Below are 16,164 nucleotides of genomic sequence, written 5' to 3'. Positions count from 1 at the left end.
GAGGGGGCTAACTGTCTGACTCGTGGACGGCGATTAGCCATGCCTTTGGTGAGCTGGTCAATGTCTGGGCTAATGCCCAGCGTGGAGCCGTCTGGAAAACCAGACGTCCCCGTCTGGGGCCTGCGTGTGGGACCTGCGGCCTGGGACCCGGGGTCCGGAGGGAGCCACTAGGATGAATTTACCCTTGGAGCTGCGAATCTTCCTCAGTATCTGGCTGATCATGCCCAAGGGGGGGGGGAAGAATTTAAACCTCTGGTCCGTCTCAAGGCAGGGACCTGGCGCTATGTGGAAGGCTGCAGGTGGGACCGCCTGTTACAAAAGATGGGCAGCCCATTGTTGCCCTTTGTCGTAAGCAGGTCTATCAGAGGTATGCCGAACATGTGGAAAAACCTACCGCATATTCCTTGCGAAGGGTTCACTCGTCGGGGTCGAGTTGTCCCCTGGGCAGAGCATCGGCCCTCACACTCTCCTTTCTGGCTATATGGGAGACCCATAGGGCCGTGCCAGATTCTGCAGCTGTGGTGAGGGTCTCCCATGCCGGACGGCACAGTCTCTCTGCCCTGGTGCCACCCTGTCTATTGATGTAGCTACTGTACAGTATGCCACCACCATCGTGTTGTCTGGGAGGATGGTGATCAAAGTGCCCTGTACTTGGGCTTGGGAGGGCTCCAGAGAGCCCCAACCCCACAGTCCTGAGAGCGAGGCGGAAGCACATGAACCTGGTTATCTTTGCAAATAGGGTGTTGGGGCCGATCCTTTGCCCTGCTGACGCCACTGTGGTGCAGGAAAGTGGTTTCTCTGTATATGCTGCTAAAGAAGTCAAGGACAGTGGCCTGTATGATGACCTTGTTAGCGCCTGCAATACAGCAGCACTCGCAGTACTGCTTGCAGTACCACAGTACTGCTGATGACCCCTTTAGTTATCAACCAGTTGCAATCAGAAAACCTCTGAAGAAAAGTACTGCCTTGATGATGTAGACCTAAGCTGTACCCTGTAGGGAGGTTTCATGGAGGTTCTTTCCATGAAAAAATAATATTAATAATAATATTGAGGGTTGAACTGCGCCGGCCTATCTATCGATAACGAAGCCAGAGGCGCTAGCAATATTACCCTTCTCAAAAATAACCTGTTAAACAGAGAGAGATCCCTCCTGGATGGAAAGACGCAATGGAGATAAAGTGCCTTGCCCAAGGAAACAACAGAATGATCTGGCCAGGACTAAAACCTGCAAGCCTTAGATCACCAGTACACTGCCTACACCGCTTGACCACAGTGCTCTCCAAAAATTGAGTACTGAATGGATAGTTTGCTTCATCAGAGTCTTAATCAATGCTACAGCTGCTATGTGGCTTTTACAACTACAGTATATGTATGTATTTGTGTATGTAATTTAGATCATCCTGCAAGTAGGAACTTGTGAAGAAGCCTCATTGGCTTATCAAAGCCGCAAGCTGATCAAGGTCAGTCTCGTACATTCGTATTTAATGTCCATGACTATGAATTGTCAACAGCTCTGTAACTGGACAACATACATTAATCTTGGGGTGACTTGAACCGGGGACCTTTTGATTGGAAGGCACCGGGTTTAACCACTGAGCTAACTAAGCTACAGCCCTACTCACCAGGAACAAACTCCCAACAGGGGATGTGTAGGGTGGGTTTGTAGAAATTCCACCTCATAAATCCTGGCTGTTTCATGGAGTCCAGGGAGTTACTCAGCAAACACAAAGGCGTTACTAAATGCTTAGTCTTTTGCTATGATAGCGTTATTAGAGGTGTAAGAAATATGTTACCGAAACCCTTTAGGGGCTATTATTTCAAAACAATTTCCGTTAAGACATTAATATAACATTAATATAACGTAATATCTCATAGACATCTTATGTCAACGTTTTATCAACACCACATTTAACGTAATAAACACGTATTGAATGTTATTATAACGTACCCGTTACTTCTCAAATCTCTTCCTGTCGAGATGTGTCCATTTCGTAGTGCAGTAAAGGTTTCCAGCTTCCTATTGAAACCACCTAGCGCCTAGGCTAGTCAAGACTAGGCCATCAGGTGCTACGAAATGCAACTCTGCTTAAGATGTCGGAACATCGAACATTGCTCATGAAGCGCATGCTGTATGTTCGGAGCGTGTTAGCGCTTGTAACTTGATGGGGTTGTATCCTACCCCTTTTTCAACTTACTAACGCGTTTGTCTTGGTAATTCACCAAAGAAATAGGAAGAAAGGCTTATTCCATAGGATCGCTCACGTAGTCGATAGCTCGTTGCGGTAAAAGTTGAGCTTACACGTGTCAAGCCAGGTGGCTGCTTGGCCCCCCCCTCCTCTCTTAACAAATGTGCCACGTTGTACCTTTTTTTTTTTTTTTTTTTTTTCTGGCAGTTTGCCAAGGATCTATGAGCGTTATTTGTATTTGTATATTTATTTGTTTCATCACAATTTACAGTGTGACGGGAAGTCTCCTATAAAGCCTGTAAGGCTTAACAAAGTAGGAGACTCCCCAAAAAGAAAAAAGAAAGAAAAACTTAAGAATAGAAATGAAAAGTTAATAGTAGCATCTACAATGATGAAATAATCGAATTGACTCTACTATAAATTAATAATGTTAATAAGCGATCCTAACAATCTTTATAATGATCTTAATCGCAAACACAAACACAAGAATAAATCCATTAATAGTGAGAAATAATTACAGTTTGGAGATTCCTTTTGAATACAGAGTAAGAAGGCTTATTCTTAACATTATCCTGGAGATTATTCCACGTTTTTACAGCACGAATACGAGGGTTAAAAGAACTTAAAGTACTTCGTTGGGATAAAACATGGGCGTTATTACAATGGCGGTTATGTTTCCTGGCACTTTGCCAAGTCTCGAGAAAGTTCTCTTCCTAGCAGTTTGCCAAGGTTTTAAATTAAACGGAATACTGTACGTCATGAGAACCGATTTGAAACCCCTCAGTCTTACGCATTTTAACATGTTCTGGAAGTGGGTTCACCAGTGTTTTAAACGAGTGTTTTTAAACACAAGTAAGATTTTAACCTAGGCAAATGGCGATGAATTATGATTAGAGAGGAGTATAATTAGCGAGGAGAATATGACCCCTGAGTGTCTGCAGGTACTCGATAAAATAAACACACATTTGGGATGTGTAGCGGTGTTTTCCCGCAAATGATTCGAACCTGTCATCGCCGCTCAAGCTGCTAGTTCCGGGGGGGCAGTGGCGTCGCCAAGGGGGGGGGGCCAGGGGGGGCACGTGCCCCCCCTGGAAAACCTAGTGCCCCCCGAGTGCCCCCCCATCTGAGATTTGGGTTGGTAAAAAAATATATATATATTTTGTTATATTCAACTCCCATCATCTGAGTTGGTTTTTCATAAGGACAAAGAAGCACAGTAATTCGTATTTTCTTCAAATGAGCTGCGAAAAAACGAACAAGTTTATCCTTGAACGTCGGGTATCGAAGTCGTAACCCGCGCCATCACAACAGGTGTCGATATTTACATTGAATGTGTCAGTGCAGGCTCACGCCATACCAGCGGATATACAAGTCCGCTTCGCGAGCTACATGACTGTGAGAAGGGAGGGTACTGCAATATGTTGCCTTGGTCTGAGGTTGACAGGTTAGGAGCTGACGAAATGTGAGAATGTGAGGGTCCGCAGGCACCATACTTGCCTATATTTGTGGACCCATATATTAACCCTGTTGTGTAGGGGGTGCAGAGGTCATTTGAGGTCAGATGCTTGTAGGAACAAATGGCGAATGTTCACACCTGCATACTGAGCCATACTCGATGTGTGATCAAACTTTGGATTGCATGGTGAGATCCCTGATAGGAGCCAATAACGATGCTGGAACCTGTTACATCTTAATAGATAATGGGCGAAAACGAGAAGGACAAGAAAGGAGTCGGGGTCATGCACACATTAATTCAACAAAAGTAGGTTCTATTGATAGGGTTAGGCATAATATCGACAGCATGTGGTTCATATCCTCTGCAAAATTCTGCGCCTTGTTAAAATCATTACCTCAAAAATAGCAATTTCTGGAGATATCTTCAGATCGAATTTAGCATCAAATGTGGCAGCATTTTGCATCTAGCCCATCCTCCGTATGCGAAAATTTTCCAAAGGGGGGGGGGGGGCAGTGGCGGCGGAACCGGGGGGTCCCTTACTACACTCAAAAACGTCTTTGCGAGTACACTACGAGTAATAGCTACTCTCTTAAAACACCATCGAATATACAAATTACAATGTTTTTACAGACTTTTACGTGCAATCTGAGAAATTGCAGGCTTGAGACCCATATTTTAGGGCTAGGTATTCGCAGCATAAAACACTCGGGAAGTGCCGTTTCCGGCCATCTGGGGATTTGAAAAACCCAAAATTTTCTTGTACGCTCCGCGCCAACCGATGGTGGCGCTCCGCTTAGATAGTCTCTACACATTAGCCCTCCCCCCCAATAATTTCCCCGTTCCGCCGCGCCTGGAGGGGCACCCCCTCCCTTTAGACCCCTCCCCAGGACATTGATCCGTATCCACCTAAGTGCCCCCCCATCAAATGCTGGTGCCCCCCCTGTGCCCCCCCAGACTGAAAAGTCTGGTGACGCCACTGCGGGGGGGGGGACACTCCCCTTATTCTGGGAAGCGGGAGTAACCGTCCTCTGTAACCCCGAAATCTAGGGGTCGACCTCGTCGTCTAGGCCGGACAGGTTGCCCGACGCTCTGCAAACCAGGTCGTCCTTGCCGGGGAACAAATCAGGTTCCATTCTTTGGTCTGGGATTGATCGTGGTGTCGCGGCCGGGCTGGCCGTGGGTTGCGATCGCTCCTCGGCACCGATGTCTGTGTTCGGTGTCTGGGGATAGATATTTCTCCCTTTGCCGTGGGAACCTGGCTCGGGGCTGGTTCTCTTTTCAGATTGGGCGCTTGCCCCTGCTACCCCGTTCTGGGGGCCCGGCATTGGTAATCTCATCGGTTCCCGGCCTCAGGACCGGCCGCGGCTCCGGTTAGGGGGTCTGCGGGCCGGGCTTCTGCACCTGCTACCCCGTTCTGGGGGCCTAGCAGTTGTTAATCTCGTTGTAAATGTTGTTGTAGTTGTAAATGTTATTGTAAATGTCGCAGTTGTAAATGTTGTTACTCTCGTAGGCTCCCGACTTCGGGACCAGTTTTGGATCCCGTTTGGAGATCTGCGGACCGGGCTTCTGCCCCTGCGCCCCCGTTCTCGTCGGGCCCGGGCCCTCCGGAGCCAATCTCTGAGGACCCAGCAGTCGATTGTATAGCTCTGGTTCCCGGCTCCGGGGGCGGTCTCGGATCTGGAGTGAAACCTCGGTTCTGCCTTCCCTTCGAGTCTCGCCGGACCCGGGGTCTCGCCGGACCCGGGGCCTCGCCGGACCCAGGCTCCCGGAGCCCGTCTCTGTGTGCGTACCACGCCGGGTACCACCACGCCGGTACTCCTCGACCCGGACATTCTGTCCTTTCCGGTGGGATTTTTTTTTTTTTTTTTTTTTTTTTAATATTTTTTTTTCTCGCCGGACCCGGGCTCCCGGAGCCTGCTATGGGACCGGCTCCGTTTCAGCGACCCCTCGGTCGTACTCTCTCTCTCGGACCCGAGCTCTCCGTGGCCTGTAGCCCGCGCTCCATGGGTCTCTCTTGCTGCGACCCGGACTGAGACGTTGCCTCTAGCCCGGCCGAGCCGTGCCTCTTCTCAAGAGGTCTTTTCTTGGCGGGAGCCTTGCTCCTGCCCTTCCCTCTGGCCGTAATCAACCGGACGTCGCCGGGACCGTTAGGGGTACTCTTTGCTGCGACCCGGACTGAGACGTTGCCTCTAGCCCGGCCGAGCCGTGCCTCTTCTCAAGAGGTCTTTTCTTGGCAGGAGCCTTGCTCCTGCCCTTCCCTCTGGCCGTAATCAACCGGACGTCGCCGGGACCGTTAGGGGTACTCTTTCTCTCTCTCTCCCCCTCTCCTTCGGCCCTCTCCTGGCCACTTTCCTCCACCTCTCTCACCACTTCTCCCTCCTCCTTTCTCTCTCTCTCTTGTCTCTCCTATATCTTTTTCTGGGGCACCGATGGCCTAAGGAATCAAGTCCAGCCTGCCCTAAAGCTTGCTTCTTAGACTCGTAAGCCACTGGTCTATCTAGTGCCACTGGGCTGGCGAAAAATTTATGCAGACCAGGCGTGGGTCCCGTCTGGTGTAGGTTCTACACTTAGGACACAAATCGTGTTCGACCCAGGTTCTGCCTGGCCGAAACATCGAGTAGTTAAAAAGCTTTAGCTGGTTACGAGACAAACTAAAACGCTCGAATTAAGGAAAGACTAACTCTTAAGCTTACGGAAAAATGCAAACTAACAAGAGAACGGGAGATAACGGGAGGTACATAACGGTGAGTAGAGGTACGTAGCGTAACCTAGCAACGGCAAAATACGAAAAACGCTACGAAGTGGCCTAACAAAATCAACACAAGCTGAAAAAGAACATGAGAGAGCGAAATATAGAAGAAGAAATCGTGAATAGAAATACAATGTAGACATGCTATGAACATGAAAATACAACGACACGCCTATAGCGTGGGGAAGGGAAAATGGCGGGAAACCTAGGCAGTTCGCGGAACTGCTACCCCCGCAAAAAACCTAAGGGCGGAAACGCACTAGGAATAAAAACAGTCCCCAAAACCCTCCCTTTCAACAAAAAAGGATACTTATCGGGCTGGAAAGGACTGCAATACTCCTAAGAATCCGAGGAAAGAAACTTCCAAAGATCGCTAAAGAAAACCAAGACGAAATCCAAGGGAAATATATCCACAAGAAATTCACGTGAAGACACTTTTAATGGTAGAATGAGTAGTGAGGAGTGACCGAGGGGGGGGTTCGGTCATAGAGGGCGCACAGTGTTATTATTTTACCAGGACTTTATAGGCACGGTAGAATGAGGTGCTAAGGTTGTGAGGAGACAGGTAAGCGAGGAGCGAAGTAAATATACATACACACAAACCTTCACATACACACATCTCTTCTTATAATAAACAGAACCAAAAAAAAAAAAAAAAAAGATGAAAAAATAACAATACTTGATCACAAATTTTGCAAACAATAATAATTCTCACCTTGTTGTAACATAATTCTTCCGATATGATCTTGACTTTAGAAGGATTATCAAACCCTTCCACCAAGATAATTTCATGGCCATCAAGAACCACTGTCTTGCTGCCTAGTCTGTCTGTACTGATATAATTGCTGAAATGATGAAAAGATGACACATTACTACGAGCAGAAGATTGAGAAGAAAATAGTCCCTTCACCCAGAGAGGCCGGAAATGCTGGAAAGGTTACAAAAAAGTGCTCTTGCTGTGAGGAGACAGGGCAGTGAGGCAAGAAGTAAAAAAAATGATGATGATTATTGCATTTCTTTCACCACTCACAAATTTAATATCAGCAACTAGTCATCTGGCAAATAGTTTTGGTCTCAAATCTGTTGTAATCAGTAATCTTAAAATTCAAGTGTGGGTAAAAAGGAGACCCCCCAACAGGTTCATATGAATGTGTGAGGTATTGTGCAAAGCCGAACCAATGCAAACTGCACCTGTATCTAATGATCGATTTATCTTCTTTTTTTTGCAGCTCTTTCTATTTTTTTACTTATATTTAACTACCAGATGACTAACTGTTACAATAGAAACTACAGTAGCTGGAGAAACTTACTGTAGTTGATTGATTAATTTGTTTTATCACGTGAATATATACAATGTGATAGGAAGTACTATAAAAAACCTTCAGATGTTCTGTGAGTTAACTGAAAAAGGGCCAACTTTTCTTCCATGGATTCAAAATTTGAACAACAAAACTTAAAACATTTTTAGGATCACCTGTAGTGTGCATCCAGGCTGAACTGTACATAAAAGGAGTGATCAATGTTAACTAGAGACAATTATTCTGTTTTCTCAGTCCTTGCTTGGAATTTAATAAAATATTCTATTGGGGCTTTGTACAGTAGCATGTGTCTTTAATCCTTGTTTTGTATTTATACCTAAATGGCAATTTACAACTCTTGAAGGATAGAGTTTGTTGTTATTTAATCAAAATTGAGAGAGCATTCACAGATCTGACACACATGTGTTGTGTCCAAATCTTGTCCACTTTGGTGTAAACACCTCAGGGACCTGAGGTAATGGACAGTGGCATTTATATTGGCATGGCTACTTTTACCATACTTTTGCACATGTATGCTATTTTGGTACATTTTGTGTTTACAAATATTAATGATTTAGTTTGCATATTGTTCCCTTAAATTATTAATTAGTTAGCATGTCACTTGGTTTGGACCAAAACATTCAGTTTGTGTGTTGCTCCTCAAGCTCATCATATTTCCATTCAGTGAATGTAACCGTTCCATGAATAATTACAAGACTAGTTAAATTCTACAATTCATAACTCCATGGATGTATCCTGTAACTTGTCACAGACACCAGGCTTACACTACAACCATAACTCCTAACCAGTCCTGCATCACACAACTATAAGAACAGCTTGTAACTACAAACTATTAAAGGTACCTTTTTAAATTAACTTCTTGTTAATACTTACTCTTGAAACATCGGTGATGGTTTCAGGATGTGTGTTTCTAAATGGAAACAAAAATGAAAACATGAAGGTTGGTGTGAGGACATCATTTTAAATTAAATGTATGGTATGGTATGGTATAGTACATGTCAGAAAAAATGCAACACGTATTGCAACACGTAGAGCAGGTGGTACTGCATAGAATAAATTAGTGTTTTTAATTTTGTGGAACATTTTCGAGGGCTCTGCAATTGTTGCTCTCCTTAGCTTCCTTTAATTCTATGGTTCCTGTGTAGAAAACATACTGTACGCCATACATCTTTACACATTGTTTAGCAACTTTCACCATTTATGTGGAGCATTTTGCGAGGGGATAAATTACTCCCTGTACCTTACGCATGTCAAGATGGGTTATTTGTAGCCTAACGACTCTACAATGTAATGATGCAGAAGATATTGTAGCAAATTCTGCTGACATTATAGGAATAAATTCCTTGATTTGGAGTGCCATACCTATACCTGGCCTGTTTCAATTTTAATTTACCACAAGTACTACCCAATGATAATACTTGAAATGAAAGATCTAATTAATAAAGCATCAAAATATATTTATAGTGCCAGTATCCTATTTCATTTCTGACTTCCAAAACAACTAAAATAGCAGCTACCAATTAAAAGTTGAATCACAACTAGAGCATCATCTGTATATTCATCTCCTTACTCATTGCAATGATATCATGATGAACACTTGTCCATTTACGCACCTACAGTATGGAGTTTCAAGAGAGATGAGATGGAGAAAGGTGATATTAAATAGCATACTCCATACGCCAATAAAGCAAACTGCCATGTAATTGTAAACCAAATTTTTCATGCATACAGGTATAGAACATACGTACATTATCGAGTAGTAACGTACCATACTGTAGTGCCATGTACTATACAGTGATAGAATTAACTGAATAATATTGTTGGGACTTTTACGATAATTGAGCACACTTCCTGGACAGGAGTCTATTCTTTCTTGTGAATTTCACTTTGAGGCATTGTGTCCAAAGTCAGAAAGAGGGGGGGGGGGAGGCTGATAAAGTGAATAATGAAATATATACACAATGCAGCAATAATATGCAAAAATGGCCAATTTGCTACGAAAAATTCAAACTAGTGTAACAGCTGCTGAGAAGATAACCTCGTTATTAACATTATGGTTATGAAACAGTACTTACATCATCACCCTCGAAAGGTAAAAACAATAAAAATAAAATTGAGGGATGATCTAGAAAATGAATATCACTCTCGTCGTACCATTGGTGAAGCTTTGCATGAACCAAACCAACAGGTCACGTATGTTCAACTAGTTTCCTAACACAGGTTGAACCAAGCCATGTCTCATCCACACTCGACAGTACACATCTGTCAAATTTCTCACCTGACCTCCCCAAAATATTTCACAAAATGTCAAGTGAAAGCTGTCCATGTCATGATGCAGATGTATATTTGTCACTTGTGAACTTTTCAACAGCGAACTACTTTTGACGTCACAGGTAGCAAAACACCCAGTCATAAAGTAACTCATTAATTGAGACAAAGAACACTCGTAATTTGCCGTAGATACCAGCATTGTGTTAACAAGTTACGTTAAACCGATCTTATTAAGATGCCCACCCCGAGAATACTTTGACCAGTTTGTGTCAACATCCAGTACTATATCAGGTACAGTAAAATGAAGCAAGAAATCTGGATGATCTAATTATCCGCAAACGCGACAAACAACCCAATCCTTTTTTTCTGACTAGTTTGATATCAACATCTTCAGCGATATTTACGAATTTACTTGCAAAATTTTACAAAATTCAATACAAATATAATTTGCTCTTGCTTCTACAGGTAGCCTACAGTGGGCACTAGGATAATAGTACAAACATGTGTTACAATGTCAGGCCAAAGATCCCCAGGCTGAGATTTGCAATTACTTACTTTCAAGTACAACTTGTTTAATATATGTACAGTAAACCCACAGCGCCACTGACTTTAAAAATTGATTGTAGTGACTGGGAATATCATTTTTCAGAATGGAAACAGCAAAAATGCATTACAATCATGGTTGATCTGTTAAGTAAACCTATCCAAAGAAGTACAACTACAGTATATATAGCAGTTTATGTATGTATTAATACCGTATTGTATCAGTAGTTTATATAACTAACAAAATTGAAAGACATGAAAATTGTAATGCAAAATATAGACACTAAATTATTCCGAGTGAGCTCTTCAAAGCAGCACTCTCTGCATGGATTTGAAAATCTTTCGACAGGATATCATAAAGAAAAACTTCACTTAGTAGTGCAGTTTATGAGTTTATTAGCATAATGAATCAAACTGCATTTCAGGGAACTGAGAGGAAAAGATAAAACCATTGAAAATGTACCATAATTTGCTTTTTCACATGATTTAAATCTTTCCCTTCATGACAAAGTTTTGGGTGACAACTTTTATGTTTTTTTTTGTAGAATCAAAGACCTTTTCTTCATTAAATCATTCTTTCATTTTACTCTTAAGCTTTCATGTGATGAAAATGTAGAATTTTTGTCTTAATTTGATTAAAATAGCAGTGTCATTTGAAAATACCATGTAGGGTGTTTGAAATTGCCAAAGAAAGTAACAAGCCAAATGCCTTCACTGAATTTCAGCATTGAATCTTTCTCTACATGAATCACATAATCCTAAAATGCTACTGTACCTGGCAAGCTATGAAAGTGATACTATTAAAATGCAAGTGGAACTAGTGACAGTAGTGGAAAATCTAGAATGATGAGCTAGGGCTATCTGTTTCTAAATGATACTTTGAATGTTATTTGTCACAATGATATGCTAACTTGGACAGATTACATGAAATTATCACATCACATCACACGGTGATTACTAATACTTCACATGATATTAGGCTATCATTTGTCAGGGTAAAGTATCTTTTCATAATAAAAGAACAAATTGTTTAGATGACCTTCTTCCTTAATCAATCCTTTCTAGTTTCTTTGCTTTTTAAGAAAGAAACTTCCAACATAACTGTAATTAATGGTTAATTAAACTTGCACTTATTGGCAAACATCTGAAAGGGCTCCAAATGTTTCCACTACTTGTACATGTGTAAAAAGTGCAATATATAACACTGTGCCCATTCAATCACAACATGGTAGATCCCTTTTAAAACTTTTTTACATCAAAAGGAGGAAAAAACAGCCATGCTTTCTGGAAGAATAGTCCCTCTAACTATGGCCTAGTTATGGCTTGCCAAGTGCTCAATAACTTGTTTCTGCAAATTCAATCTTCTTCATTCACTTGAGTATATATATAGCAGCTCATTAACTAAGCTTGGTACATATAGCAGTACTGCTTCTATCTAATGTACTGTACATGCAGAAGTCCTGCAAACACGACAGATCGTTGTAGGTAACAAATTATCGGGGAATCTTCATTCATCCTCGTATGACTTTTACCTACAAAATATGTTTGAGATGTATACCGTACTTACCAACAAATTTAGGAGTGATTTCTACACCGACCATGGAAGCTGACTGAGGGATACATACCAAGTAGCAATGGTCTTGAGCATATTCATATTTATTGCAAAACTGGCCCTGTAAACAGAAAAATGAAGACAATAATTCAGTTGAATGATCTTATTGGACTATGAATTGCATGTACTTCATAAATGACTAGATGTAACTTTTTAAGGGCATGGCATATACATGTGGTTTATAATAGGGCATGGCATATATACACAGTTTTTAAGAGGGTATGGCATATATACAGGGTTTCGAAAAGGGCATGGCATGTATATATACACAGTTTTTAAGAGGGTATGGCATATACAGGGTTTATAAAAGGCATAGCACATAATTTTTCAAAGGGCATGGCATATACAAAGTTTCTAAAAGGGCAGGGCATATACATAAATTTTAAGAGGGCACAGGGTATTAAACGGTTTTTAAAAGGACAGGGAAATACATGATTTTTACAAGGGCATTGCATATATATCATAAAATGTGAAAGGACATGGGCATCAATTGGCACAAACGCAAAGGCATTTATAGTATTATACGATAGCATTTTGTGCGATCACCACTGCAGGCCCTATTGTACTGTACATACATAAAAGTGACCCTACAGTGTAGGGTCATTTTTTTGGGTGAAAATTTGCTTGAAAAACAAGATAGAAGAAAGCCAACAGTAAGATAAGACATTATACCTTCAGCTTTTCAAGCCCTTTTCAAAAATGCAATACATTACAGGATGAATAATAGTACAACAAAAATATCTAGTTTTACTTCTAGCAAGGAAATGTGCTAAAATGCTCTGTTTGGGCTTTATCCGTCGACACTCAGCATTGAGACATGAACATTACGATAGTTTGTGTAGGAAATTTTCCATCATTAACACTTGTACAAAGAGGAATTGGATTTTTTTAAATTATAATAATTAAAATAATACGATAACAACGAGGTCAACAAGGAAATACAGAATAGGAACTGTTAACTTGTTTATCAGTTTCGTTTTTTAATACCAATAATGAAAGCAGCCATTCGCTGTATCAACACAAACAACTGTCAGTCAATTTCTCTGACTTGCAACAGGCACCGCTTGAATCACAAATATATCTGATCAGGTAATACATATATATATATGTATTTATATAAATATATATACAAATATATTAGAGAAAACCAGAGAAATAAGATATGACTCATAATTGACAAATAAGGAGTTACGTTTTAGATATATATAATATCTATTTAGTTGCTGGAACTGTATGAGCAAAGTTCAAACACTTCCATTTGTCAATGGAAATGTTGGCAAACATCAATGAAAATCAACACACTAATGAAACAAGAAACACATGGAAATCAACCACTAATGGTTCTTAAATCCTGCACATTTTGACATGTTCGATTCTTAAATTGTGCATATAAAAGAACATCAGATCTCTAACATCATCCAAACCACCATTTTCTAAATTGCAGTTCAGAGATGTTGTTCTTCACTAGATTCTCCATCAAATACTGATGATGGTTGGGTTTACGTCTCATTTTCAACTCAAGTTTATCATGAAGACACAAGTCAGTAGAATATTTCAAATCATATTTGCCATACCTGCAAAGCTTGGTAAAATGGATTGAACACTAAGTCATCCTGTTCAACAGCCATGGTCTAAAGTATGATCTCATATCCAGCTACACTAATCCTGGAAAGCAGAGGTTGGAGGAAAAGAAGAATTTGAATTTAACTTCTTATATTGGATAAATTAATGCTTCCATCAAAGTTGTCATGAAATAATTGCTAGCCTAATCATTTCAATTGGTATCAGGTTTTGGAAGATTTTGAAACAGCGCCCATTAATGACTTTCTGCTGTCACTAGAAACTCAGTTTATGTGTCAGATGTATAAGGGGTGGCTGAATGTTTGAAGAATGATAATTGCTTGGGCACTTTATACATGGCATCACTTTTATTTCACACAACAGGCCAAACTTAAGTTAAATTTTCAAATTCTTCAATAGAACTATAATACTTAGGGGACTTTCATGGCACCAGTGTGAAGCACTGATGCCATCTTAGCCTATAGCCTTGTGCTATTCTCTTACCCTTAAGCCAATTCTGATTTTAGCAAGTCCTGAATCCTGACAAACATTGTAATCACAGTTATAGATGGGATGGTGACTTAATGGTAGCACCTAACATAAAATGTTCTCCATACATGTTGACAGTGTTGTAGACCTGTCAACCTGTTTGACCCCAAAATAGGGAGAATAACATTTTTCAGGGCCAAAAAATAGGGAGAACAAGGGGAAAATAGGGAGGTTGGTAATTTTCATCTGAAATGATATAAATACTCCAAAATAAGTATAGTCTACAGTACTTATGCAATACAGTGAAATACAGTGAGAGAATCATCCAATCAGTGTTTCTTGTTGTAGTTTACAGCAGCTCGCTTCCCTTTCTCCAGGGTTTCTTTAGTAGGCTTTCATTTGAAACAGGGAACAGTCCCATCAAGCTTGAGACTTGACCGACTGCCTGTCTTGTTCTTGCGAACTACACTGAATAGCCTTTCCTGTTCAGTGTTACTGTGGGGAATTACTAACATAGGACTAATTGTTGGCTATTTTCAGAAATGTCGCAAGTGATGAAACATTAAAAAACCGGGAGAATAGAATATGAAACCGGGAGGCTGGGAGATTCGGATAAAAACCGGGAGTCTCCCGGTAATACCGGGAGAGTTGACGGGTCTGATGTTGTATAGGCCTAAGCTATAGCCTAATCCATTGAATAGTGTGTTGTAAGGTCTTCTGCTGTCATATGGTCGCCCGAGAAACTTTTTGAAACTGGTGACATACTGTAGTTCCAAGGCTTTCTGACATCCCTTTTGAAGAATTTTTGTTTCAACTTTCCCATAAAGGATATGTAGTATTTCTGTGCCAATGTTGATACTTTTGTCAATATGATGAAGTGGCAACTTAATGACAGTTTAAGTTAGGCAATTTGTGGTACAACCTGTACTGGAGGCCTAGTCGTAACTTTCCAAAGTTGTTTTCAAAGTTGCAAATATAGCACCATGTTGCATCTCAACAACCTTTATTGTACTAAACTTTCTGAAGGGAAGGGGCCACCCTTTTATGACTTAAAAATTACTGACATAATTCTAGAATACCTGAAACTCTTGCATCTTACAGATTATGACCTGAAGTCCCAAAGGCTATTTTAAACAATGTATTGTTGATCTCAAAAAAGACCTGTGTCTGTGACTGTGAGTTGTGGGATATTCTGCAATTGCTCTAACTTACAAATTATACAACCTTACAAGTTACATAGCACCCCCCACCCCCATGGTTTAAAAAACTGGTTTCACCCCTGCTGTAAAGGCTTGCACCCGTACAGCTTATGTCTGGGTAATCTGTATCTGACGTTGGCGTAGAATAATATTAAGTATTATTCTTCCAATGTAAAAGGGCTGCAAAATGGTCTAGGCCTATCCGAGTGTAACGTTGTGTAATTTATAGGCTATAGCTATACCACGGACTAGCCTAGATGTAAGATATAACTAGGCTTAAAATTGCTAACCTGTGCAAAAAGTTGTTTGCAAAGATGAACGATATCAATTTCGTACGGGTAAAGAAGTTGAGAAAAATGTTCAAAGCCAAGTGATATACTCTCGCCGATGTATGTGATGCGTTAGCGCTTAAGTTACACTTCAGTGTCACGCAACTTAGTTCTTTACGAAGATCAGCAAGCCTTATACTTCAGGTGGCATACTCCTTTAAGAGTCTATATCAATCCGCTCGATTGTTCACCTCAGGAAAAGTGCCAAAAAGCAGCGGCCAAAAAGCAGCGGGAGAACATCTTTTGTGACCTGTTATCAAACATAATCTATTTTTTGTGACTTGCATGTTGAAGAGCATGAATGGAAGTACATGTGGTGAGAAAATTGGGTCAATTGAGGCAATTTTAGACCCCTTTAGGCCTCCCAGGAGCAGCGTAGGAAATTTGTTTACCACTGAGTGAAGAGGTTTGTTTACAAGTGACGAAAAAATTTCCGGCTCGGATAGCAAA

At 41.2% G+C, this 16,164-nt stretch overlaps 1 protein-coding gene across 1 annotated transcript in view; it reads right to left on the bottom strand.

Moving 5' to 3' along the window:
* Nucleotides 1-15,882, bottom strand: part of LOC139980586 (ankyrin repeat domain-containing protein 27-like) — a 38,034-nt gene extending 22,152 nt beyond the window's left edge. Inside the window, exons 1-5 of the mRNA XM_071992328.1 lie at nucleotides 15,676-15,882; nucleotides 13,712-13,802; nucleotides 12,093-12,198; nucleotides 8,585-8,621; nucleotides 7,108-7,237 (exon numbers count right to left, since the gene is read on the bottom strand). Of these exons, the coding sequence (XP_071848429.1) occupies nucleotides 7,108-7,237; nucleotides 8,585-8,621; nucleotides 12,093-12,198; nucleotides 13,712-13,765 (327 nt within the window). The 5' untranslated portion in view covers nucleotides 13,766-13,802; nucleotides 15,676-15,882. The remainder of the gene's footprint in view (nucleotides 1-7,107; nucleotides 7,238-8,584; nucleotides 8,622-12,092; nucleotides 12,199-13,711; nucleotides 13,803-15,675) is intronic.
* Between the last annotated feature and the right edge of the window lie 282 nt (nucleotides 15,883-16,164).

Source organism: Apostichopus japonicus, chromosome 15, assembly GCF_037975245.1.
Source record: "Apostichopus japonicus isolate 1M-3 chromosome 15, ASM3797524v1, whole genome shotgun sequence".
NCBI classification, from domain to species: Eukaryota; Metazoa; Echinodermata; class Holothuroidea; order Aspidochirotida; family Stichopodidae; genus Apostichopus; species Apostichopus japonicus.
The sequence above is the reverse complement of the archived record's forward strand: the minus strand, read 5'-3'. Positions and strand labels throughout refer to the sequence as shown.